This window comes from Malania oleifera, chromosome 9, assembly GCF_029873635.1.
Source record: "Malania oleifera isolate guangnan ecotype guangnan chromosome 9, ASM2987363v1, whole genome shotgun sequence".
In the NCBI taxonomy this organism is placed as follows: Eukaryota; Viridiplantae; Streptophyta; class Magnoliopsida; order Santalales; family Ximeniaceae; genus Malania; species Malania oleifera.
In genome coordinates this window covers 32,176,508-32,197,912 of record NC_080425.1, presented here as the reverse complement: position 1 = coordinate 32,197,912, position 21,405 = coordinate 32,176,508, and the positions used below count along the sequence as shown (strand labels likewise).

General features: G+C 34.6%; 1 protein-coding gene across 1 annotated transcript in view; it reads left to right on the top strand.

Annotated features, from left to right (window-relative positions):
- The window catches only part of LOC131163414 (flocculation protein FLO11-like), a 121,863-nt gene that overhangs the window by 8,072 nt on the left and 92,386 nt on the right, over positions 1-21,405 (top strand). The window contains exon 3 of the mRNA XM_058120004.1: positions 7,750-8,334. Coding sequence (XP_057975987.1) covers positions 7,750-8,334 — 585 coding nt within the window. The remainder of the gene's footprint in view (positions 1-7,749; positions 8,335-21,405) is intronic.

Sequence of the window (21,405 nt, the reverse complement as noted above, 5' to 3'; positions counted from 1 at the left end):
TATTGTGTATACTAATCGTAAATATTTTGTTTCCTTATTTTTTGTTTCTAATTTTTTTTTTTTTTGAATAAACATATTAATTGCATATATTGTGCTTCCTTATCTTTTGAATATATGTATTAATGGTAGATATCTTGTTTCCATATTGTTTATAGCATGTGAATAAATGTGGGGATAGTGGGATTAGGTTAAATTTAAATTCACACACTCACACGCTCTATACCCGAGCTTTCCTTACTAGGATTAGATAGGAGTGTAATAGCGTTTTTCCCCACGTGGCAGGGTTTGTGGGGACCCGCGAACCACTCCACTCAGTTTAAACTTTGTCCAAACCCCCTTTGGGTGAGGATGGAGGTTAGATTGGGAACCTGTTTTATATAGGGATTAGAGCCTACCCACACGTACTTGTCTATAGTCTTCCCTAACTAGGATAGAGCCATGAAGAACCCTATATATACGTACCTACCCTAGGTTGGGACAGGAGCCACATCCTTCTCCATGTATAGTGTGTTGTATATATGTTGTGAGATACTTTGTATTATACCATGTATTTGATATCAATTTAGACATGCATCCTACTTTGTCAATATTCTGAAAAAGCCCAATAATGGGACCAAGGCCCATCCTTTCAAAACATGAAGCACTTGGCCCAAGCATTTTAAAATATGGGTTGGCCCAACCCTTTTCAAATAACTCGGGCCCAATTTTTTTTTTTAAAAAAAAAACAAACCTAGGCCCAAACTCTTCCTAAGCAAAGATTCAGCCCAGGCCTGATTTTCAAAAGGGTAAAACCCAAATTTCAAAAAGTGGGCTTCGGCCCTATTGTCTAAAAATATAGGCCAACATTTTTCTAAGCAAACCCGAGTCCAAGTCCTTTTAAAATTAGGGCCTGATCCCATTATGAAATATATTGAAGCCCATATTTTAATATACTTGAGGCCCAAGTGCACACTAAAGTCCACAAGCCTGTATTGAACAAATCCAGTGGGTTGACTAACCTGGGTCAACCCCAACCTCAGATCATAATTTGACCCTTCATAGAATCTAAGGTACATGGACCGTCATCAAGGAAAAGAATGATTGAGGGAAGAATTGAATTGAAATTATGGCCCATCAATGATTGTCTTAATCTTGAAATCTCTCATTAGTGGGACTTTTCCTAGAATGTTGACAAAGTAGTTAGTTAGGTTACATTGCATCCATGCACTCATGCATAATTTCACACATAATCATGCACGATAGGTCACATGCATGGTCATATCTCTATTTGTATGTGTAATTGCATTAGTTACATCCATGCACAAACATTTGTTGCATCCATGCTTTCATGCATAATTTCACACATAATCATCCACGATAGGTCACATGCATGTTCATATCTCTATTTGTATGAGTAATTGCACTAGTTACATCCATGCACAAACATTTATTGCATCCCATGGTCATACATTAAATACTCACACATTTATGCTTTACATAATCATGCATTCGGTTCTAAAAAGGAAGTTTTGGTCCACAGCTCTCTCAAGGAAAGAAGTCGTTTGAGTAGCGAAAAGCAATAATTGAGACCACTGCACATCAGTACAATACCCAAAGAAAGGCAAGAAAAATGAGAGAATAGTTAGAAAATAGGGTCCTGGGCATAGAACAAGGACAAGAAGAATTGATTGAAAAAATGAGCAAAATTATGGAATTATTGATGAACAAAGGAAAAGCGGTACATAATGATCCTGAGATAGATACGGACCCTATTCACCCTCCAGGGTTCACCCTAAATCATGGACAAACATTAGCTCCACCACCGGGCGTCATGGGGGATCCAATGCCAAATATACCTCCGTTTATCCCAACTGTGCCAGCACAGGGGTTTCTAGTGGCAGAGACTTCCCCCTTAGCAACTCCTGATATGGGGATAAATAGATTTGAGTCTGAGCGTCGTTGTGACGTATTAGAGGAGCGTTTGAAAGCAATTGAAGGGCATAATACATTTGACTCCGTTGATCCTAATGACCTTTGCCTGGTGCCAAAGGTCACTCTGCCGCCAAAATTCAAGATGCCGGATTTTGAAAAATTTGATGGAACCCACTGTCCTCGAACCCATTTGCGCCTTTATTGCCAGAAAATGGCTGCACACACTGATGATGAGAGGTTGATGATGCATTGCTTTCAAGATAGTTTGACTGGAGCAGCTATTAGATGGTACATTCAGCAGGATCGAACTAGAATCCGTACCCGGAAAGATCTGGCAAATTCCTTCATAGCTCAGTACCACCACGTGATAGAAATGGCACCCGATCGCATGACCCTACAAAGCATGCAAATGAAACCTGACGAAACATTCAGAGAATATGCATATAGATGGAGGGACATGTCCATCCAAGTGAGCCCTTCAGTGGAAGATAGGGAGGCGATCTCCCTATTCGTGAATACATTGAAAGATCCCTACTTCGGACATCTCCTAGGGGCAACCCCACATGACTTTATGGATATTGTTTCTACTGGAGAGAGAATTGAAACGGCCATCAAAGTCGGAAGAACCAAAAGTGGTGATGCAGAAACTGACCCAAGTAAGAGGAAGAAAGACGAGGAAGCACAGATGATTCAGGGGCATCATTACCAAGAGGGTAAAATCCGGGGGACAAATAAGAATTTTGCCTACAAGCCTATAGTCCATCAGATAGTGCATTCAGGTGCGCAACCCCAAGCAGTTCCCTTCGGACCTAATCCTATTTCAAGGCAGCTGAGTGTTCAGGACACGGGAGGGAGCCCCCTAATGGAAAGAAAGAGAAAAGAAGTTCAACCTATTCCGATGACTTACGCAGAATTGTTCCCGCAATTGGTGGAAATTCAAATGGTTGCACCAATACTAGGATTGTTGCTACAATCCCCTTTCCCAAGGTGGTACGACCCAAATGCTCGATGCGAGTATCATTCTGGGGCAATAGGTCATTCAATCGAAAAATGTTGGCATTTCAAGCATGAAGTACAAACCTTAAGAGATTTGGGTCTATTGGCAATTGACGTGGAGGAGCCTATTGTGCAACATTAAAGGAATATTTTGAAGATCAGATCTGTCAAAGAAGTACAACAAGTTTTGAACCAGAGATATTCCGTATATAGTCTGAATAAATGGGTTTACTTTTGACCATGGAAACGGAGAAATACAAGTGGCAAGCTTTTGATTATTCGCCCCCTACATGGATGCTTTTATCTTCTTTTGTTTTCTTCTTTCTTTTGTTGCAATTTATTAAAGGTTTTATCTCCGAAGTTTCCTTTGCTATCAAAGAAACGAAATTATGCATTTTCGTATATCACTTGCATCGGGAGTTCAATGTCCAAAATTTTGTTTACTCGTGTTTCTTTGCTAAGATAAGGAAAATAAAATACCAGTATTCATGAACCAAAAGCAGGTGTTAGTTATGAAAAATTCAAGCTACGAGACGAAAATAAAGTAAGATGAAACAATGTTCGTCACTCCATGAGTTCGAATACTGCGAAGAAGTTCTGAAAGCCTCAGTAAAATATGGGTTGGTTCCATGAATCTCATGTCAGTCCGCTAATCAAGTTTTGATCGAATGATAGATGGCCATCTTCGGCCGATCAGTTATCCCTAAAAAGAACCCAATATTGATTTACCATTTGTTAACCCACTTGAGCTTGATTGTTAAACTAATTTTTCTTAAAAGTCAGTTCACCAGAAATTTAACTCGGGTTTGGGTGCCTTAGCATTTGACAAGTCATTTGAGACAATAATCATTATCAAAAGGATGGCAGGCTATTTTTTCTGCTACCCAAAAGAAAGGCAAAAGAGAAACCCCTTGCAAAGCCCTTTTTGAGCCTGAAAAATTTCATTCTTAACCCGTCAAAGGATCACACCCCATACTGGGGCAGTTTTAAGAAAATGATCAGTCCCAAATGGAATTCAAATGAAAATGAAGTTAAGATTCCTTCATAAAAGGAAAAGCAAAAGTTGCGATAAAAGGAAGAAGAAAAGGAAGAAGAAAGAAAAATAAGGGACGTACTACATATGTGATCTTAGACCAAATTACCCTTAATAAAATCAACGATTTTGAGCCTTATTTAACTCTTTTCTTCTTTAACCCAAACCCTAGCCTGCATTACAGTCCAAATGAAGTCCTGACCAGATTGGTATACATTGTTGTGTCAAATGATTTGTCAGACGCAATATTGTGTCTGAACTACATAATGACCTGATCCTGAAAGGGTACGTAGGCAACTTGTCCAAATGACAAGTTCGGTCAATATCTTGCAAGTGCCTCAATTCAAACTGGGAGCATAAAACATCATTATGGGATGGGATTTTTGAGCCTTAGTTTTCCTTTTATTCTGAAAACCTGTATCCCTCATCCAACGTTTCGTCCCGAGTCTTAAAGACCATCTTGAGATCAAAACATTAGTTGGACTTGACTGAACTAGGGGCAACCATTAAACAAAAGGTTCTCAATGGTTTCACGGCAGAACAAGGTGGAAGAATAGTCCCCCAATAAAACTGGGGCAATCGGTTAAAAAAGAAAATCAGTTATTTAGTTCGAAAAGTTAGCACCATCATCATTAGGGCTCTCGAATACTGGTATGAATTTTTTCCATTGAAATAGCAAGCGAACTCAGTAAAACATCTATTTTGTGCATATGACCTTTTGATTTAGCAAGTTGATGTCCTAAATGCATGATCATTCATCATTCATTCCCCCATCCAAAAAAAAAAAATTCTTCAAAAGCTCTAAAAGGAGGACGGATGGTCAAAAGGGCTTAATCACTGACACAGGTAAAATTGTCAAGAATAGTTACGGATGCACTCAAATGATCCAAACTCCGTGTTGAGTTCTAGTGACGCTGATTTGGGGTGCCTTCGTGTCAAAGTCAAATTTGAAGCCAATATCAGTAACAAACGATGGTAAATGGGGCAGATTTTGGGTTGAGTTTTGTTTGGACTAATTCCGATGCCGTCATATCAGAGTGCATGATATCAGTGGATGAGGATCGAAACTAGGCAATTTTTGAGTTCATTGGAGCAAATTCAAGAGCTTTCAAGACAGAATCAAAGTCAAAAACAGGGTCATAACTAGTGGCATGTAAACACTAGGGCAGATTTTGAGTGCCTTTTGGAATTTGAAACATGGCCAGAATCAGTAGGCACACCCAAGATCAGAGATTGGGTTGTTGATTACAAGCATGTTGGAAGGAGAAAAGATTCATGCATTACCATGCATTTCATTCATTACCATACATTTCATTCATTACCATACATTTTATGCATTGCATAAGAAAGAAAATATAAAGGGCATATCATTCAATATGCATACATCTTTGCATTCACGCATCACTATGCACACAGAACAACATTTCACTGCATTCTAGCATCTTAGGTAGCAACATGCATACATATAGCAATAGAACACTATTCAATCACACTTGCCTGATTGAATAAACTTTTGAATAATTCTTTTGCCTCATTGACTGAGCCATTCTGGTCTAGACGTATTTTGAAATTGGGGCAGCTGGCCCCAATACACAGATTAACATACTTTGAAACTGTGGCAGCTGACCCCTTGGTTGTTGAGTCTCAAAGAGGGTAATCTAAAGACAGCCAAAGAAACTCATGTTTTCATTCCCGATTGATAATCCCCAATGGAATAATTCTGAGCCCTATGCTTGAGGACACTTTCCAAAAAATCTCAAGACTTCGTACCCGATTCATCATCCCCCATACAAAGTAGCCATTTTCCTGGTCCAAATTTAGTCATCTACCTTAAAATTAGGGCATCGACCCTCACATCCAAAAATGTTGTTCACGACGAAACTGAGGTGTTGGATCACCTCAAAGCTTTCTTGATTATCTCATTCATGCGAGTAGTTTCATCCAAATTGTTTTGATCATCTTATTCACTCTTATTGACCCATCGCGGTCCCACCTTATTGACCCATCGCGGTCCACTCTTATTGACCCTTTGCGGTCCCATCTTATTGACCCATCGCGGTCCACTCTTATTGACCCATTGCGGTCCACTCTTATTGACCCATCGCGGTCCACTCTTATTGACCCATCGCGGTCCACTCTTATTGGCCCTTCACGGTCTCACTCTTATTGACCCATTGCGGTCCATTCTTATTGACCCATCGCGGTCCACTCTTATTGACCCTTCACGGTCCCACCTTATTGATCCATCGCGGTCCCATCTTATTGACCCATCGCGGTCCCACTTTATTGACCTATCATGGTCCCATTCTTATTGATCCTTCGCGGTCCCACCTTATTGACCTATCACGGTCCCATTCTTATTGACCCATCGCGGTCCCATCTTATTGACCCATCGCGGTCCCACCTTATTGACCTATCACGGTCCCATTCTTATTGACCCATTGCGGTCCCATCTTATTGACCCTTCACGGTCCCACCTTATTGACCTATCATGGTCCCATTCTTATTGACCCATCGCAGTTCCACTTTTATTGACCCTTCGTGGTCCCACCTTATTGACCCATCGTGGTCCCACCTTATTGACCCTTCGCGGTCCCACCTTATTGACCTATCACGGTCCCATTCTTATTAACCCATCGCGGTCCCATCTTATTGACCCACCTTATTGACCCTTCGCGGTCCCACCTTATTGACCTATCACGGTCCCATTCTTATTGACCCATCACGGTCCCACCTTATTGACCCTTTGCGGTCTCACTCTTATTGACCATTCGCGGTCCCACTTTTATTGACCCATCGAGGTCTACTTTTATTGACCCTTTGCGGTCCTCTCTTATTGACCCTTTGCGGTCCCACCTTATTGACCCTTCGCGGTCCCACCTTATTGACCTATCACGGTCCCATTCTTATTGACCCATCGCGGTCCCACCTTATTGACCCTTTGCGGTCTCACTCTTATTGACCATTCGCAGTCCCACTTTTATTAACCCATCGCGGTCCACTTTTATTGACCCTTTGTGGTCCTCTCTTATTGACCCTTTGCGATCCACTCCTATTAACCCTTTTGCGGTCTCACTCATGTTGATCCTTCGCTAGTCATTTTTGGGAAGTCACACTTTGATCTCTTTTGATGCATTGGCCTGGTCCAAAATCAGCGTCTTTTATCTTTGCAGGCTTGTTGCTACAAATAACGCAGGAGAGTTCCTACTTTTACTTTGAAGTGACAAAGCCTACAAAGAGGGGCAGCTGTAGACACCCCATTTTTACCCAGGCCCAATATGATTATTATTATTATTATTATTATTATTGTTAATATTATTATTTTGCTATTATTATTATTATCATCATTTTTATTACTATTATTATTATTTTATTATAATTAGTATTTTTTTTATCTTTATTTTATTGATTTCTATGATGATTATTATTATTATTATTATTATTAGTAGTAGTAGTAGTTTTATTATCTTTATTATTATTATTATTATTATGATTATTATTTTGCTATTATTATTATTATTATTATTATTATTTTTGTTATTATTATTATTATTTTTCTATTATTGTTATTATTATTTTTATTACTATTATTACTGTTATTATTATTATTTATTTTTATTATTATTATTTTGTTATCATTATTATTTTTAGTTTTTTTTTATTATCTTTATTTTATTTTTACTACAATTATTTTTATTATTATTTATTTTACTATTATTATTCTTATTATTATTTATTTTTCCAATATTATTATTATTATTATTATTATTATTATTATTATTATTATTATTTATTATTAATACTTTTAGGGTTTTGAGGAATGCCTATATAAAGGCCTTATTCACACAGCCAACGGAGGGGGGCGCTGCGAACACAGCCGCGGGCGCACACAGCTGCCGCAACTTCTTCTTCTTCTCCATCTTCCGGCCACCCCTGCTGCTCCTCTGGCCACACCAAGCTCGAAGACCACGCTGTTCTATCCCTCCATTCTTGCATCACCTCCAACTCACCCTCATTCGCCCCCTCACAGCAGCACCGCCGTCGCCGTGAACGCCTCACGGTTTCTCAGAAAATTCAAACAGTTACCGACGGAGCCGGCGCTGCACACACTCCGGGAGGGAGACACACAGCCTGGTTCCCTCAACTCTCTCCATCTCCTTCACGCACAAGTAGCTCCGGCGTATCCCACTAAGTCACAGAACCCCCTGCCAGAGTACCAGCAACCATCAACCGCACCACCCTCCACTGCGGATCACCACGATTCCAGTTCAGACCCCAGGACCTCCGGTGACACACACACACGCCCGAGCCCCACCAGCCATGCCGCTGGTTCCCCCAAGGTCTCTGGCTATCCCACCCGGGGCTTTGGTGAGCTCCCCACGGTACCCCCTGCTGTAAGTCCCCTACACATGAACACACACCAGCACACACAATCTGTATATATATATGGTTATGTTGTTATTATTATTATTATTACTCTATAGTTGTATGTTATTATTATTATTATTATTATTATTATAGATTGTGGTATATTTAATTGCCCTTGTTTTTTTTTATATATACATATCTCACATCAATTTGTTTCTTTTGCAGGATTTTTCTTCCTTTTGTAGCAACATTTATTTAAGTTATATATAAATTATATAGATTTGATATCAATTTGTCTTTTATGGCAGAATTTTTCTTCTTTCTAATTTTAGGAAGTCCATATTATTTCTGTATTAGTATTTAGGGTTAAGGCCATATTCATTGTTGTGTGTGTTTTAGTGTGTCTTGGTTATTATTGTATTCATTTTACGTTGAATAATTGTAAATTCATGGTTGTGTATTATTTTTGGTTGTCATATTGAATAGGTACACATTAATTTTGACGATAACTTGTTTCCATAAGTTCAATTATTTTCTTACCCTTTTCATTGGTTTCCATACGTTAATTTTAAGTTCGATTTGTTTCTTTAATTAATTGTTGGCATATGTGTGTTGCATATCTTTGACGGCGTGTTAATATTAAGCTAAAGATCCTATCAGTAAAATATGTATATTATTAGTTAACAATATTTATTATTATGACTGTTAATATTATTCTTATTACTATTATCGTTATTTATTATTATTATTGTTATCATTAAGGTATTTTTTTTATTATTATTCTTAATATTAGTATTATTATTACTATTATTTATTCTTATCATTATTAATATTGTTATCACTATTTTTAGTATATTGTTATTGCCTTATATGTTTATTTGTATATTTATATTATTTTGAATGCACATTCCTTTTTTGTATAGTTTGTATATTTGTATTATTATCGTGATTGCCTTATATAATTATTTACATATTCATGCACATTCTATTGTATATTAGCTTACATATTTTCATATTATTATTGTGTTTCAATTTTAGGTTTTTCTATGTTTCCATATTGTATAGTTTACATTTTAATTGTAGGATTGATTTGTTTCTTTAATTATTTCCATATTGTATATATTTATATATATTGTTAAGTTGTTATATTATTGTCGTATTGTTATATTGTTATTGTTGTAGCGAATATTACTATAGTGTATATTGTTATATTGTTATATGGTGTATATGAGTATAATGTTATATTAAGTATGTTGTTATATTTAGTATCCTTAGATTACACGTTCATATTAAGAACATTGACATATTTTAGTATTATATTAAGTTTAGTATTTTATTCTATATTATTATTATTATATTTTGTATTATTAGTGTATATACATATATATATATATATACATATATATTTTAGTATTCTAATATATATGGTATTATTTTGTTTTAGTATCTTTAATATCTTCATATATATAGTATATGGTATTTTATTGCTTATTATATGTATTGTGGTAGTTTAACATCTTAGTTTTTTTATCCTATTATCATGTATTGAAATCTCCTAGAGAATTTTGGAAAATATTTTAAATTATTTATGAAAAATCTATAAATTTTGAAAATAAATCTGGGAGCTATTTTTGTAAAGTATTTTCTTGATTTTTTTATCCCTATAATTTTATTGCGGGGGTATGAGCCTTCGGGCATCACGTACCCTAAGCTCTGAGGGAATATATATATGTATATATTATCTTTATTTATTTATTATTTTATTTATTTATTTATTTTTTATTTTTTTTACATATGTTTATAAGTTCATAAAAAGGAGTAATTTAAAGAATTATTAGATTAACTTAGGGATAATTTTAAATTAATTAGGTACCGTTCATAAGAACGGGCGCGTAGGGGGTGCTTGTACCTTCCCCTCGCGTAACTGAACTCCCGGCCCCAACTCTGGTAATGTAGACCGATTCTACCCCTAACGGGGTAGTAATCATGTGTTCTAACCGCACTAAAGGTTAGTGGCGACTCCGATATCCATGTTTTTCCATGAAAATATTAAATTGATTTTTGATTTTGTCGCCCGGGGCACACGCGCTCCCGGGACGTCGCGACATATATCAAAGCTTGAGGCATGGATTAAAACTTGAAGATCATGAGAGCATTGATATAAAAGAAAAAGTTTTAAGAATGAAAGCCCAAGTGATCGACATGGAAAGCTCAAAACAATATGAAGCAAGCATAAAGACCTCAAGGAATTCAAGAATTGAAAATTTGAAAGAGTCTATAGGAAATATCATGTAAGTACTTCAAATAATTTCAATATGGATACATGAAGCTCTTAGGTTAATTTATTGGACCTAAATACTTTTTAACATACTTGGAAAATATTTTTATAAGGTCAAAAATTATTTCAAAAAGGTTAGAATCATTTTTGGAGTGAAAAGCATCAAAAAGAAGATTTTCAAAATGCTGTTAATTTTTCTACATCTGCATTGAGGTGTATTTTTATCTATCAAAACCCTTTATTTTAAAAAGTGTTCAACATGAAAATTGTAGGATTTTATCTTAGCTTTCATTTGACATCAAGATCATCAAATTTGGATTTACACAGAAAAAGTTATAACAGAAAAATAGAAAGGTACTCGAAACTGACAACAACCAGTAGACCGCCTGAACTAGGACAGGCACCTGTGTGGTCAAGCCAAGCAACTGGTTGTGTCCTGGAAGGTGACTGCCACCCTACTGCCCCTGCTGCTCCTTTGAAAATAACATGGCAGGCGACTGCCACGAACAGAATTTTAAAAATAACTAAACGGAAACATTTTTTAAATGGTTTGCTTGGGGCTCAAATTTTGTGAAAACTTGGGGGATACTCCAAGTCACTTGGGGACCAAGTTACATACCTTTTAAAGTCTATAAATAAGCCTCAAAGATCCTTGAATCAACACACCAAGAATTCAAATTCCGCAAAAAATTCAAAATCTCTCTCAATTGCTCTCAACACTCAAAGGCTTTTTCACTCTCATCTTGTCTACGAAATTTGCTGAGGTCTTTCCGATTCAATCACCAATATTGTGCAACAAATTTTTAATCTTTCAATCATTGAAGGAAATAATCGATGATATACTTCCTTGAGCTTCAAGTTAAATTCCATATTGTTATTTACATTTAAGTATATTAGTTTCTAAATTGTTATACTAATTAGCTCTTTGTGTGAGCAAGTTCTCTACACATCTATTTGATTTTTATCTTGTAGATTGACAATTCCAAGGATTTTTTGGATCATTGGCTAAGTAAGGGGATATTTCTTAGAGAGGCGGGCTCTAACCTATTTAAGGAGTGACCGAACGAGGGGACATCGTTTGGAGAGGCGGGCTCTAGCCTAGAGAAGGAGTGTTTGAGCGTGGGGTATTGCTTGTAAAGGTTTTGTTCCACCCATCAATGGAACATGTTTAGTGAATCCTTTGGTGGTTTGTCAAAGGCGAGGACGTAGGCTGGGTATAAGCCGAACCTCGTAAAAATCTCCGTCTCACTCTCTCTTTCCCTATTCTTTATTTTCAGTACATATTTAAATTGCGTGGATTATAATCGTATAAACTACGTAAATTTTGAAATCAAGTAAACCTTAAAGTTTGATTTTGATTTGGATTATGGAAACCGAAAGGGAGTACGTTGGTTGAACCATTCTTTGCGAAAACCATACGGGAATACGTTACTTGGCTAAACACATTGAAGAAGAAATTTCATATATACTGGGCTTTGTTCAAAACTCACATTCACCACAGGGCTGAAAACATCAAAAGTTGAAAGTTACATATATTATATTGATTGTGATTGGATGGTGTAAAGATTTGTTTTATTTTCCAAGAGTCTTAAATCTTGAATGATTTCATCAATCTGATTGTCCTGTAGTGAACTTATATTTGGTAAATAAATTGTGGTTGTGTTGGTTTTGAATTGTGATTAACTATTTGATTGTTTTTACTTTCAAAGTGTGGTTGAAGATTGAATGTTTAATTGTGTTTAATTGTGTTGTTGATTGATTGTTCAACAGAAACCAAGTTCTTATTTGATTGAAAAAATGATTAAACAAGTCAATGAAATGGTTAAATCACAAAAGAAGTTAAGGACTTTAAAAGAACTAAAGAGAAAGTTTTAAAAAGCCAATTCACCCCCCTTTTGGGAAGCTATTCCTAATTTCAATTGGTATCAGAGCTTCAATTGATTCTTTGTTCTTCAATCATCTTTGAGCTTCTGATGATCTTTCTTTCTTAGTATTTTTGAATAGTACTTTCATCATAAGCTATATCATCCTCTTGAGCTTTGAACTCTCCCCAAGCTTTGCCTTCTTCCTGAAAACTTTCATTTGAAACAAACCATATTAAACATATCATGATTTGTTATCATCAAAATAAGAATTGTAAGTCTTGTTAGGTCAACAATCTCCCCCTTTTTGATGATGACAAATCTAGAGCAAAAAAAAAAAAAAAGGGAAAGAAATAATGCTCATGGCTCCCCCTTTCAACAAGCATGAGATAAACATAAGAATATACCAATTATATTCATACAAATCATGTCATTTTCAAAATGCATTCATACAACAAGCATTCCATTACATATGTATTCGTACAACAAGCATTCCATTTCATATGCATTCACATTCTTACAAGCATTCACATTCTTACAAGCCCATAGCATATTTCTTTTTGCACTCATTCTCTCAAACACTCTCCCCCTTTGGACATCAATCAAAAAGGAAAAGGGAGCGATACAAAAAAAATATAGTGAAGAGCTGTAACATTTAGTACTTGTCGATCTTAAAAACACAGAGGAAATACTATTTGGTGAAGTACTCAGAAATACTAATACATAGGCAAAAATTTTAAACATCACAAAGAGGAAGTAAATCAATCGGAGGCTTCCATAGACCCACTTTCATCTTCCTCTTCTTCTTGTTCATAAGATTTTTCAGCAGATTCATCATCACTAGATGGAGCAGAGCTGATATCCATATGAGATTTTCCTTTGGAAGAGCTAGCCAAATGTTTCTCAATCTTGTCGACACGCTGAACAAGGCTTGAACAATGAGTCTCCAAAGTGGAAACCTTCTCCCAAAGTGTACCAAGTCCAAATTGCATTCCATCGCTGAAGGTCATATAGTGATTGTAAAATGGAACAAACCAAGAGGGAGTTTCTGGGTCAAGCTGTACTGAATGGGCTGGCGTAGAAGGCTGAGGAGGTGGTGTAGATGAGATGTGATGATGTCCCTTGTGAAACCATCCTTGAGAAGTTTGCTTATATCCCACACACTTAAGAATAGTATTAGAAAAGATATCGTAATGGGTTTTGCTAGTGAAGTTGAATGATGGTGTGAGAACATTGAAATGGGCAAATACCATATTTAAGATCCCTGCATATGGTAGAATGACACGAGGGGCATCAAATTTCATATTGATCCATTTGAGAAGTAAACTTGGAAGATCCAACTTTTTTCCTTTGAGAATACACCACATAAAAAAACAATCTAAGAAGGAAATATGATCATGAGAACTAGAACGTGGTAGGATATTATATGTAATAAGTTTGTGCAGGATTAAAGCTTGAAGATTGAGCTGTTTGTAAAGAGGTAGATGCCCAAAGGAGATAGGTGTATCAGTTATGACTAAGGGTAAAAATTCCTCTGGAGTAAATCCTTGGGTCATTATCCATTGTTTCTCAGCAATTTGAACCTCAAAATCACCTAGCTTGACTCGAAGAATTTTTCCCAAAGATATGGGAGTAAGATGAATACTTTGTTCTAGAAAATTTGTTTTTATCCCATTTTCAAATGTCTCCATGTTAGCACAAGGAAGAAGTGTGATTGTGAAATAACACAGGGCTTTTATAAATTCTGCATGCTTTACGTTTTGGTATCAGAGCTTAGTTATAGCAAATTCCTAATAAGAAGCTATAAAAAGATCTAAATGACAAACATAGGAGTATCTCCTTTTGGAGAGGGCCAATCCTCAACTCATTCACTAATCTTTTGTGGACACAACTACACCTTTTGGAAAAGGAGAATGCAAATCTATCTCCAACACATGGATTGGAAAGCATGGGAAGTAGTTATGGATGAAGACCTTATTCCCACTAAAATAGTAGATGGAAAATAGATTCCAAAAGAGAAAAAAGATATGATCTATTCAGATTATAAAATGCTTCAAATAAATTCGAGTGCTATAAATGCTTTGTATTGTGCTTTAGACGCTAACAAATTTAATAGGGCTATGACTTGCAAGATGGCTAAAGAAATATGGGACAAATTAGAAGTTACATATGAAGGAACTATTGATGTTAGGGACAACATGATAGACATGTTAACAAGCAAGTATGAAGCATTCAATATTTGCCCACATAATCAATTCCTTAAGTGCCTTAGGAAAAACTTATACCACCTACGAAATGATTAGAAAAATTCTTAGAGGGCTGCCACTTGAACCAAAAGCAACTGCCATAACAGAAGGAAGAAATCTGAAAACCACTTTCTTAGATGAGCTTATAGGTTCTTTACTCACATATGAAATGACAATGAATGAAAAGAGTGGAAAAACCAAAGCCCACGATTCGATAGCCTTTAAGGCCTCAAAAGAGAACTCAAGTAGTGAAGAAGAAATAGATGAAGATGAAGTAGCCTTTATATCTAAAAAGCTAGCAAAAATTCTAAGAAGGAAAAATAAATTCAAAAGAAAATTCAAATCTAAATTGGATGATGAAGAAGAAGAAGTTAGTAAGAAATCAAAGAATAAAACTCCTATGTGTTACAATTGTAACAAAGCTGGACGTATTAAACCAGAATGTCCACTACTAAAGAAAGAATCTAAAGAGAAAAATAAAAAAGGCCATGAAAGCCACTACTTGGGATAGTACAAGTAGTTTGGAGAATGAAATAAGTGACCAAGAGGTTGCCTACATGTGCTTTATGGCATGGGATAACGAAGAAAGCTTCTCATCTAAATTTTTAAATAATTCTTGTAGTAAAAAATCCGATGATGAGAGCATGCCATCTTATGAAGAACTTCAAAATGATTTATTCAAATTTCATAAGATGCTAATTAAAGTAACTAAACAAAATACTTCATTGAAAAATATAAATGAAGGAATAATGAAAGAGTTAGAATTCCATAAGGTTGCAGAAAGAGAAAATGATTCTAAAACCAAGAAAATAGAAAGTAAGAATGAAGCTATGACAAAGGAGTTAGAAGCTAAAAATCTTGCTGAAAATGAAAAAGATTTAAAAATTAAAGAATTAGAAAGCAAGAATGAAAAGATGGTAGAAGACCTTCGATCCCTATCCTCTATAGAATATAAGAAAGATATATATATATATATATATATATATATATATATATATATATATTTCTGAATTAGAGGATAAGATAAGAAAACTATCTCTAGAATTAGAAAAATCACTAAAGAAGGTTGACAACAAGAAAGAGATAGAGTTAGATGATCTCAAAAATTTCATTAAAGATAAAGAAAAGATTATTTATAACTTTACAAAAGGAAAAAAATACTTAAACAAAATGGTAGGCTCCCAAAGAATGTCTCTAAATAAAGAATGTCTCTAAATAAAGAAGGCATTGGATTTAATGGAATTTAAAATAAAAAGAAAAGGAATCTTTACATGGGTTATTTCTCAAAAGCCTCCAAAGATAATGCAAGCACATCCCTTAAGGCTTACACCAACACCATATGCTATCAATGTAAGAAAAAGGCGCATATAAAACTTGAATGTCTATTTAAGAGAAAAAGTGTGAAAACTAAACAAATATAGAGAGTCAAAGAAACATCCTTTATGAAACCAACCGAACCCAAGAAAGTATGGGTACCAAGATGATAGACTAGTTCATAAATGAAAAGCTCCATGGATTAAGTCATTCCCTTTAAAAATTAAGAAAGTAACTTAATTCATGATCAACAAACAAACTAGTTAAAATAGAAAAACTTAAAGAAGAGTTTAAGATAAGTTTGAGAATGAATGACTATATGAGAAGTTATATGCTTACATGCCTATATGATATGCTACATGAAATGCTTGACTTATATTGAAAATTTATGGCTCACTATGTTGAAAATTTGAGCATGAGATTATTAAGTATAAGCATGAATTTTGATATGAGATTAATTCTTGATCATGCATGCTATTGATGAATTACATGGATAGACTTACTGTTTTTATGTTGGTATCCATGAGCCGTGTATAATGTGATAATGACTTTGGTATCTATAAAGTCTTTGGTATCCATGAATATTTTTGGTATCACATTTTAAAAATTTTAATTGGTATCACAACTTAAAAAAAAAAAAAGGGGCTCATTTGGTATCACAATCTAAAAGATCAATTGGTTTTCAAAGCATGACAAGAATAATTATATCTATGAGCATGGTATGACATTGATGAGCATAATATTGATATTTGATACATAATGTGCATCAATGTTTTGAAATATAGGATGATGAAAACAAAATTGACAACAAAACTGAATATATTGAATTCAGGGAGAGTGTTATTGCTTATATTATGATTGTTTCCCTATTAATCAATTCAGAGAATTTTCAATTGGTATAAATTCTCAATTGGTATCATGAATTTTAAATAGATATCATGAATTCAATTTTAAATCAGTATCATAAAATCAACAATTAAAATCTTGAATATTGTCTAAAGGAAAAAGCTGTTAGTAATAAAGTTACAACTCATATACTTGAATGTTATAACACACTACACCTGCTATATTGAAAAATAATAAATTAAGTGTGTTCATATGTTTGATAAGCATGTTTGATGATATGCTCAACATGTGATTTTACTTGAACTTAATCATTTTTTTTCCCTTTTTGATGTATGTCAAAAGGGGGAGAAGTTTTAAAGTAAAAATTGAGCATAGTATTGCAAATTGTAAAAACTGAGCATGAACATAATATATATCAAAAGGAGGAGATGTATTTGATATTGATAAACATGAACTTGAATAAAGTGATGAGCATGATTGTAAAATGAAGCAATGAGCATGATTGTAAAAGAGTTTTGAAATTGATACTGATCTTCCAAATATTGTTAGACGATGCTTATTGAAAGGGGGAGTCTTTTTAAGGCTCACTCCAATTTTGGCTTCTTGTTTGTCATCATCAAAAAGGGGGAGATTATTGGCCTTACAAGGCTTAACATCTTGTTTTGATGCTAACAAACAAGTAGAACTTAACATGCTTTGTTTAAGTGATGTATTTTCAGGACTCAATGATAAATGTAAGGTTAAAGAATTCATAAAAGCTTGTACTTCAAAGAAGGATGATTATATCAAAGCTTGAGGCATGGATTAAAACTTGAAGATCATGAGAGCATTGATATAAAAGAAAAAGCTTCAAGAATGAAAGCCCAAGTGATCAACATGGAAAGCTCAAAGAAACATGAAGCAAGCATAAAGACCTCAAGGAATTCAAGAAATGAAAATTTGAAAGAGTCTATAGTGTCATGTAAGTACTTCAAATAATTTCAATATGGATACATGAAGCTCTTAGGTTAATTTATTGGACCTAAATAGATTTTAAATAACTTGGAAAATATTTTTATAAGGTCAAAAAATATTTCAAAAAGGTTAGAATCATTTTTGAAATGGAAAGCATCAAAAAGAAGATTTTCAAAATGCTGTTAATTTTTCTACATTTGCATTGAGGTGTATTTTTCTCTATCAAAACCCTTTATTTTAAAAAAATTTCAACATGAAAGTTGTAGGATTTTCTCTAAGATTTCATTTGACACCAAGATCATCAAATCTGGATTTACATAGAAAAAGTTATGACCGAAAAACAGAAGGGTACTCGAAGCTGACATCAACCAATAGACTGCTTGAACCAGGACAAGCGCCTGGGTGGTCAAGCCAGGTGACTGGCTATGTCCTGGCAGGTGACTGCCACCCTACTGCTCCTTTAAAAATAACATGGCAAGCAACTGCTAAAGGGAGGCAGGCAACTGCCACAAACAGAATCTTAAAAATAACTCAATGGAAACATTTTTTAAATGGTCTGCTTGGGGCTCAAACTTTGTGAAAATTTGGGGGATACTCCAAGTCACTTGGGGACCAAGTTACATACCTTTTAAAGTCTATAACTAAGCCTCAAAGATCATTGAATCAACACACCAAGAATTCAAATTCAGCAAAAAATTCAAAATCTCTCTCAATTGCTCTCAACGCTTAAAGGCTCCTTCACTCTCATCTTGTCTACGAAATTTGCTGAGGTCTTGCTGATTCAATCACCAATCTTGTGCTACAAATTCTAAATCTTTAAATCATTAAAAGAATTAATCGGTGATATACTTCCTTGAGCTTCAAGTTAAATTCCATATTGTTATTTACATTGAAGTATATTAGTTTCTAAATTATTGTACTAATCAGCTCTTTGTGTGAGCAATTTCTCTACACATCTATTTGATTTTTATCTTGTAGATTGACGATTCCAAGGATTTTTTGGATGATTGGCTAAGCAAGGGGATATTGCTTAGAGAGGTGGGCTCTAACCTATTTAAGGAGTGACCGAATGAGGGGACATCGTTTGAAGAGGTGGGTTCTAGCCTAGTGAAGGAGTGTTTGAGCGTGGGGTATCGCATGTAAAGGTTTTGTTCCACCCATCAAAGGAACAAGTTTAGTGAATCCTTTGGTGGTTTATCAAAGGTGAGGACGTAGGCTGGGTATAAGCCGAACCTCGTAAAAATCTCTATCTCACTCTCTCTTTTCCTACTCTTTATTTTCAGTATATATTTAAATTGTGTGGATGGTTTAAATTTAAAATCATATAAACTACGTAAATTTTGAAATTCAAGTAAACCTTAAAGTTTGATTTTGATTTGAGTTGCGGAAATCGAAAGGGAGTATGTTGGTTGAACCATTCTTTGCGGAAACCATACAGGAGTACGTTACTTGGCTAAACACCCCAAAGATAAATTAACTCAAGAGTTTTTTTGAATTCTGAAGTTTGGAAAGAGTAATTGGATTTTATATTGAACATCATATTGAAGAAGAAATTTCATATATACCGGGCTTTGTTCAAAACTCACATTCACCACAGGGCTGAAAACATCAAAACTTGAAAGTTACATATATTATATTGATTATGATTGGATGGTATAAAGATTTGTTTTATATTCCAAGAGTCTTAAATCTTGAATGATTTCATCAATCTAATAATGCTATAGTGAACTTATATTTGGTAAATAAATTGTGGTCGTGTTGGTTTGGAAATTGTGATTAAATGTTTGATTGTTTTTACTTTCAAAGTGTGGTTGAAGATTGAATGTTTAATTGTGTTCTTGATTGATTGTTCAAAAGAAACCAAGTTCTTGTTTGATTGAAAAAATAAATAAACAAGTAAAAAAAATGGTTAAATCACAAAAGAAGTTAAGGACTTTAAAAGAACTAAGGAGAAAGTTTTAAAAAGCCAATTCACCTCCCCTTTTGGGAAGCTATTCCTAATTTCAGTTTGAACCTGTGGGAAGTTTAAAAATCTGATCTTTAGCGAGGGAACACGAGGGTTATACAGTTAATCAAATTTATCCAATGGTTAGGATTTATCCTAAGGCCAATATTACCTATATAATCAACCTATAAACCCTAGTGCCTCAACCTTTGGCATGAGATTGAGTGTCTTGAACGTTTTGCACAACTTAGGAGAGCATTGAACACACTACTAAATTCTTGCTTGGGATTTCAAAGCATATACGTCAAATCTGAGCTAAGACTACATTGATTTTCAAAAGGCATTCTAGCGATTGTTGTACATTCAACTTGGTATTGAGGTTTGGTAAATCGATCTATTTGTTACTACGTATTCTCAAAAAAATTTTCATCTAAAAAATTTATCATTGAATATTATTTGAGAGATTGGTCTTGAGTGTACTTCTATATATATAGATTTTTTTGAAAAGATCACTACTTGAGAAAAGTTTTGCCAATGGTTGAATATTTTTGATTCAAGTGTTTATTCATTTAAAGACTCGATATTTTCGATATTACAAAATCACTTGATTAAATATCCTAAGAGTTCATATATATATATATATATATATATATATATTATTGAGGGATATTTTCTGAAAAATATTATATTAGGTTTTTGATCTTTGGAACACATATTATATATATACATATTCATATACAAAGATCATATTGTGTTTTTGATATTTGGAACAAAACTGATCGATCTAGATTTTTGGAGCAAAACTGATTTACATATTTGTATTGAGATCATTTGGTTGGATTCAATATTTGAAGTGGAATAGTCATATTCTTTTAAACCAAAGATTATTCAAAGATTTTATTGACCACATTACATACGCTCATTGAGCTTCAAGTTTTATCATATGAATATGTGTTAGGTTTTACATTTTACTCACTAATTTTATTAGAAGCAATATTGAGTTTTTACAGATTTGAAATCTTATATTGTAATTACGGTTCTGGTTGTGAATCGGGCGAGGAGGAAGTTGTGCTTGTTGTAAGTAGTGGATTGTAAGGGGAACTCCGTCCTAGTTAAAGGAGTAAAGATTTAGTGAAATCTTTGAGTGGGTTGCTCAAGCCGAGGACGTAGGCTAGATTGGCTGAACCTCGTAAAATCGTGTTTGCTTTCCCTCTTCCCTTATCTTTTTAATTTCCACTTGCATATCATTATCAACTTTTGCATGTTTGTATGTTGGTTTATATTATATGCACTTGATAATTAATTGGGTAAAAAAGAATTTATTGAGATAATAATTTGAATTAATTTCAAGCCCATGCAATTAATTTGTTAAATATTTAAATAGGGATTAAGTGGTAAAATAAACTTAAAGATTTTTAAAATACCAAATTCACCCCCCTCTTGGGATTACACCTGAATTAACATTTGGTATGAGAGCAGGTCTACATAGACTTAACTGTTCATTTTGTAAAAAGATCACATGACACACATAAGTGTAAGTCCATTCGGCGAGGGACACTCGTCCACTAGACCACCCATTTTCTGTGGTGTAAATTACACCTATTGAAAGGGAAGAATGAGTATATATATTTTAAATGTGGATTGGAAAGTGT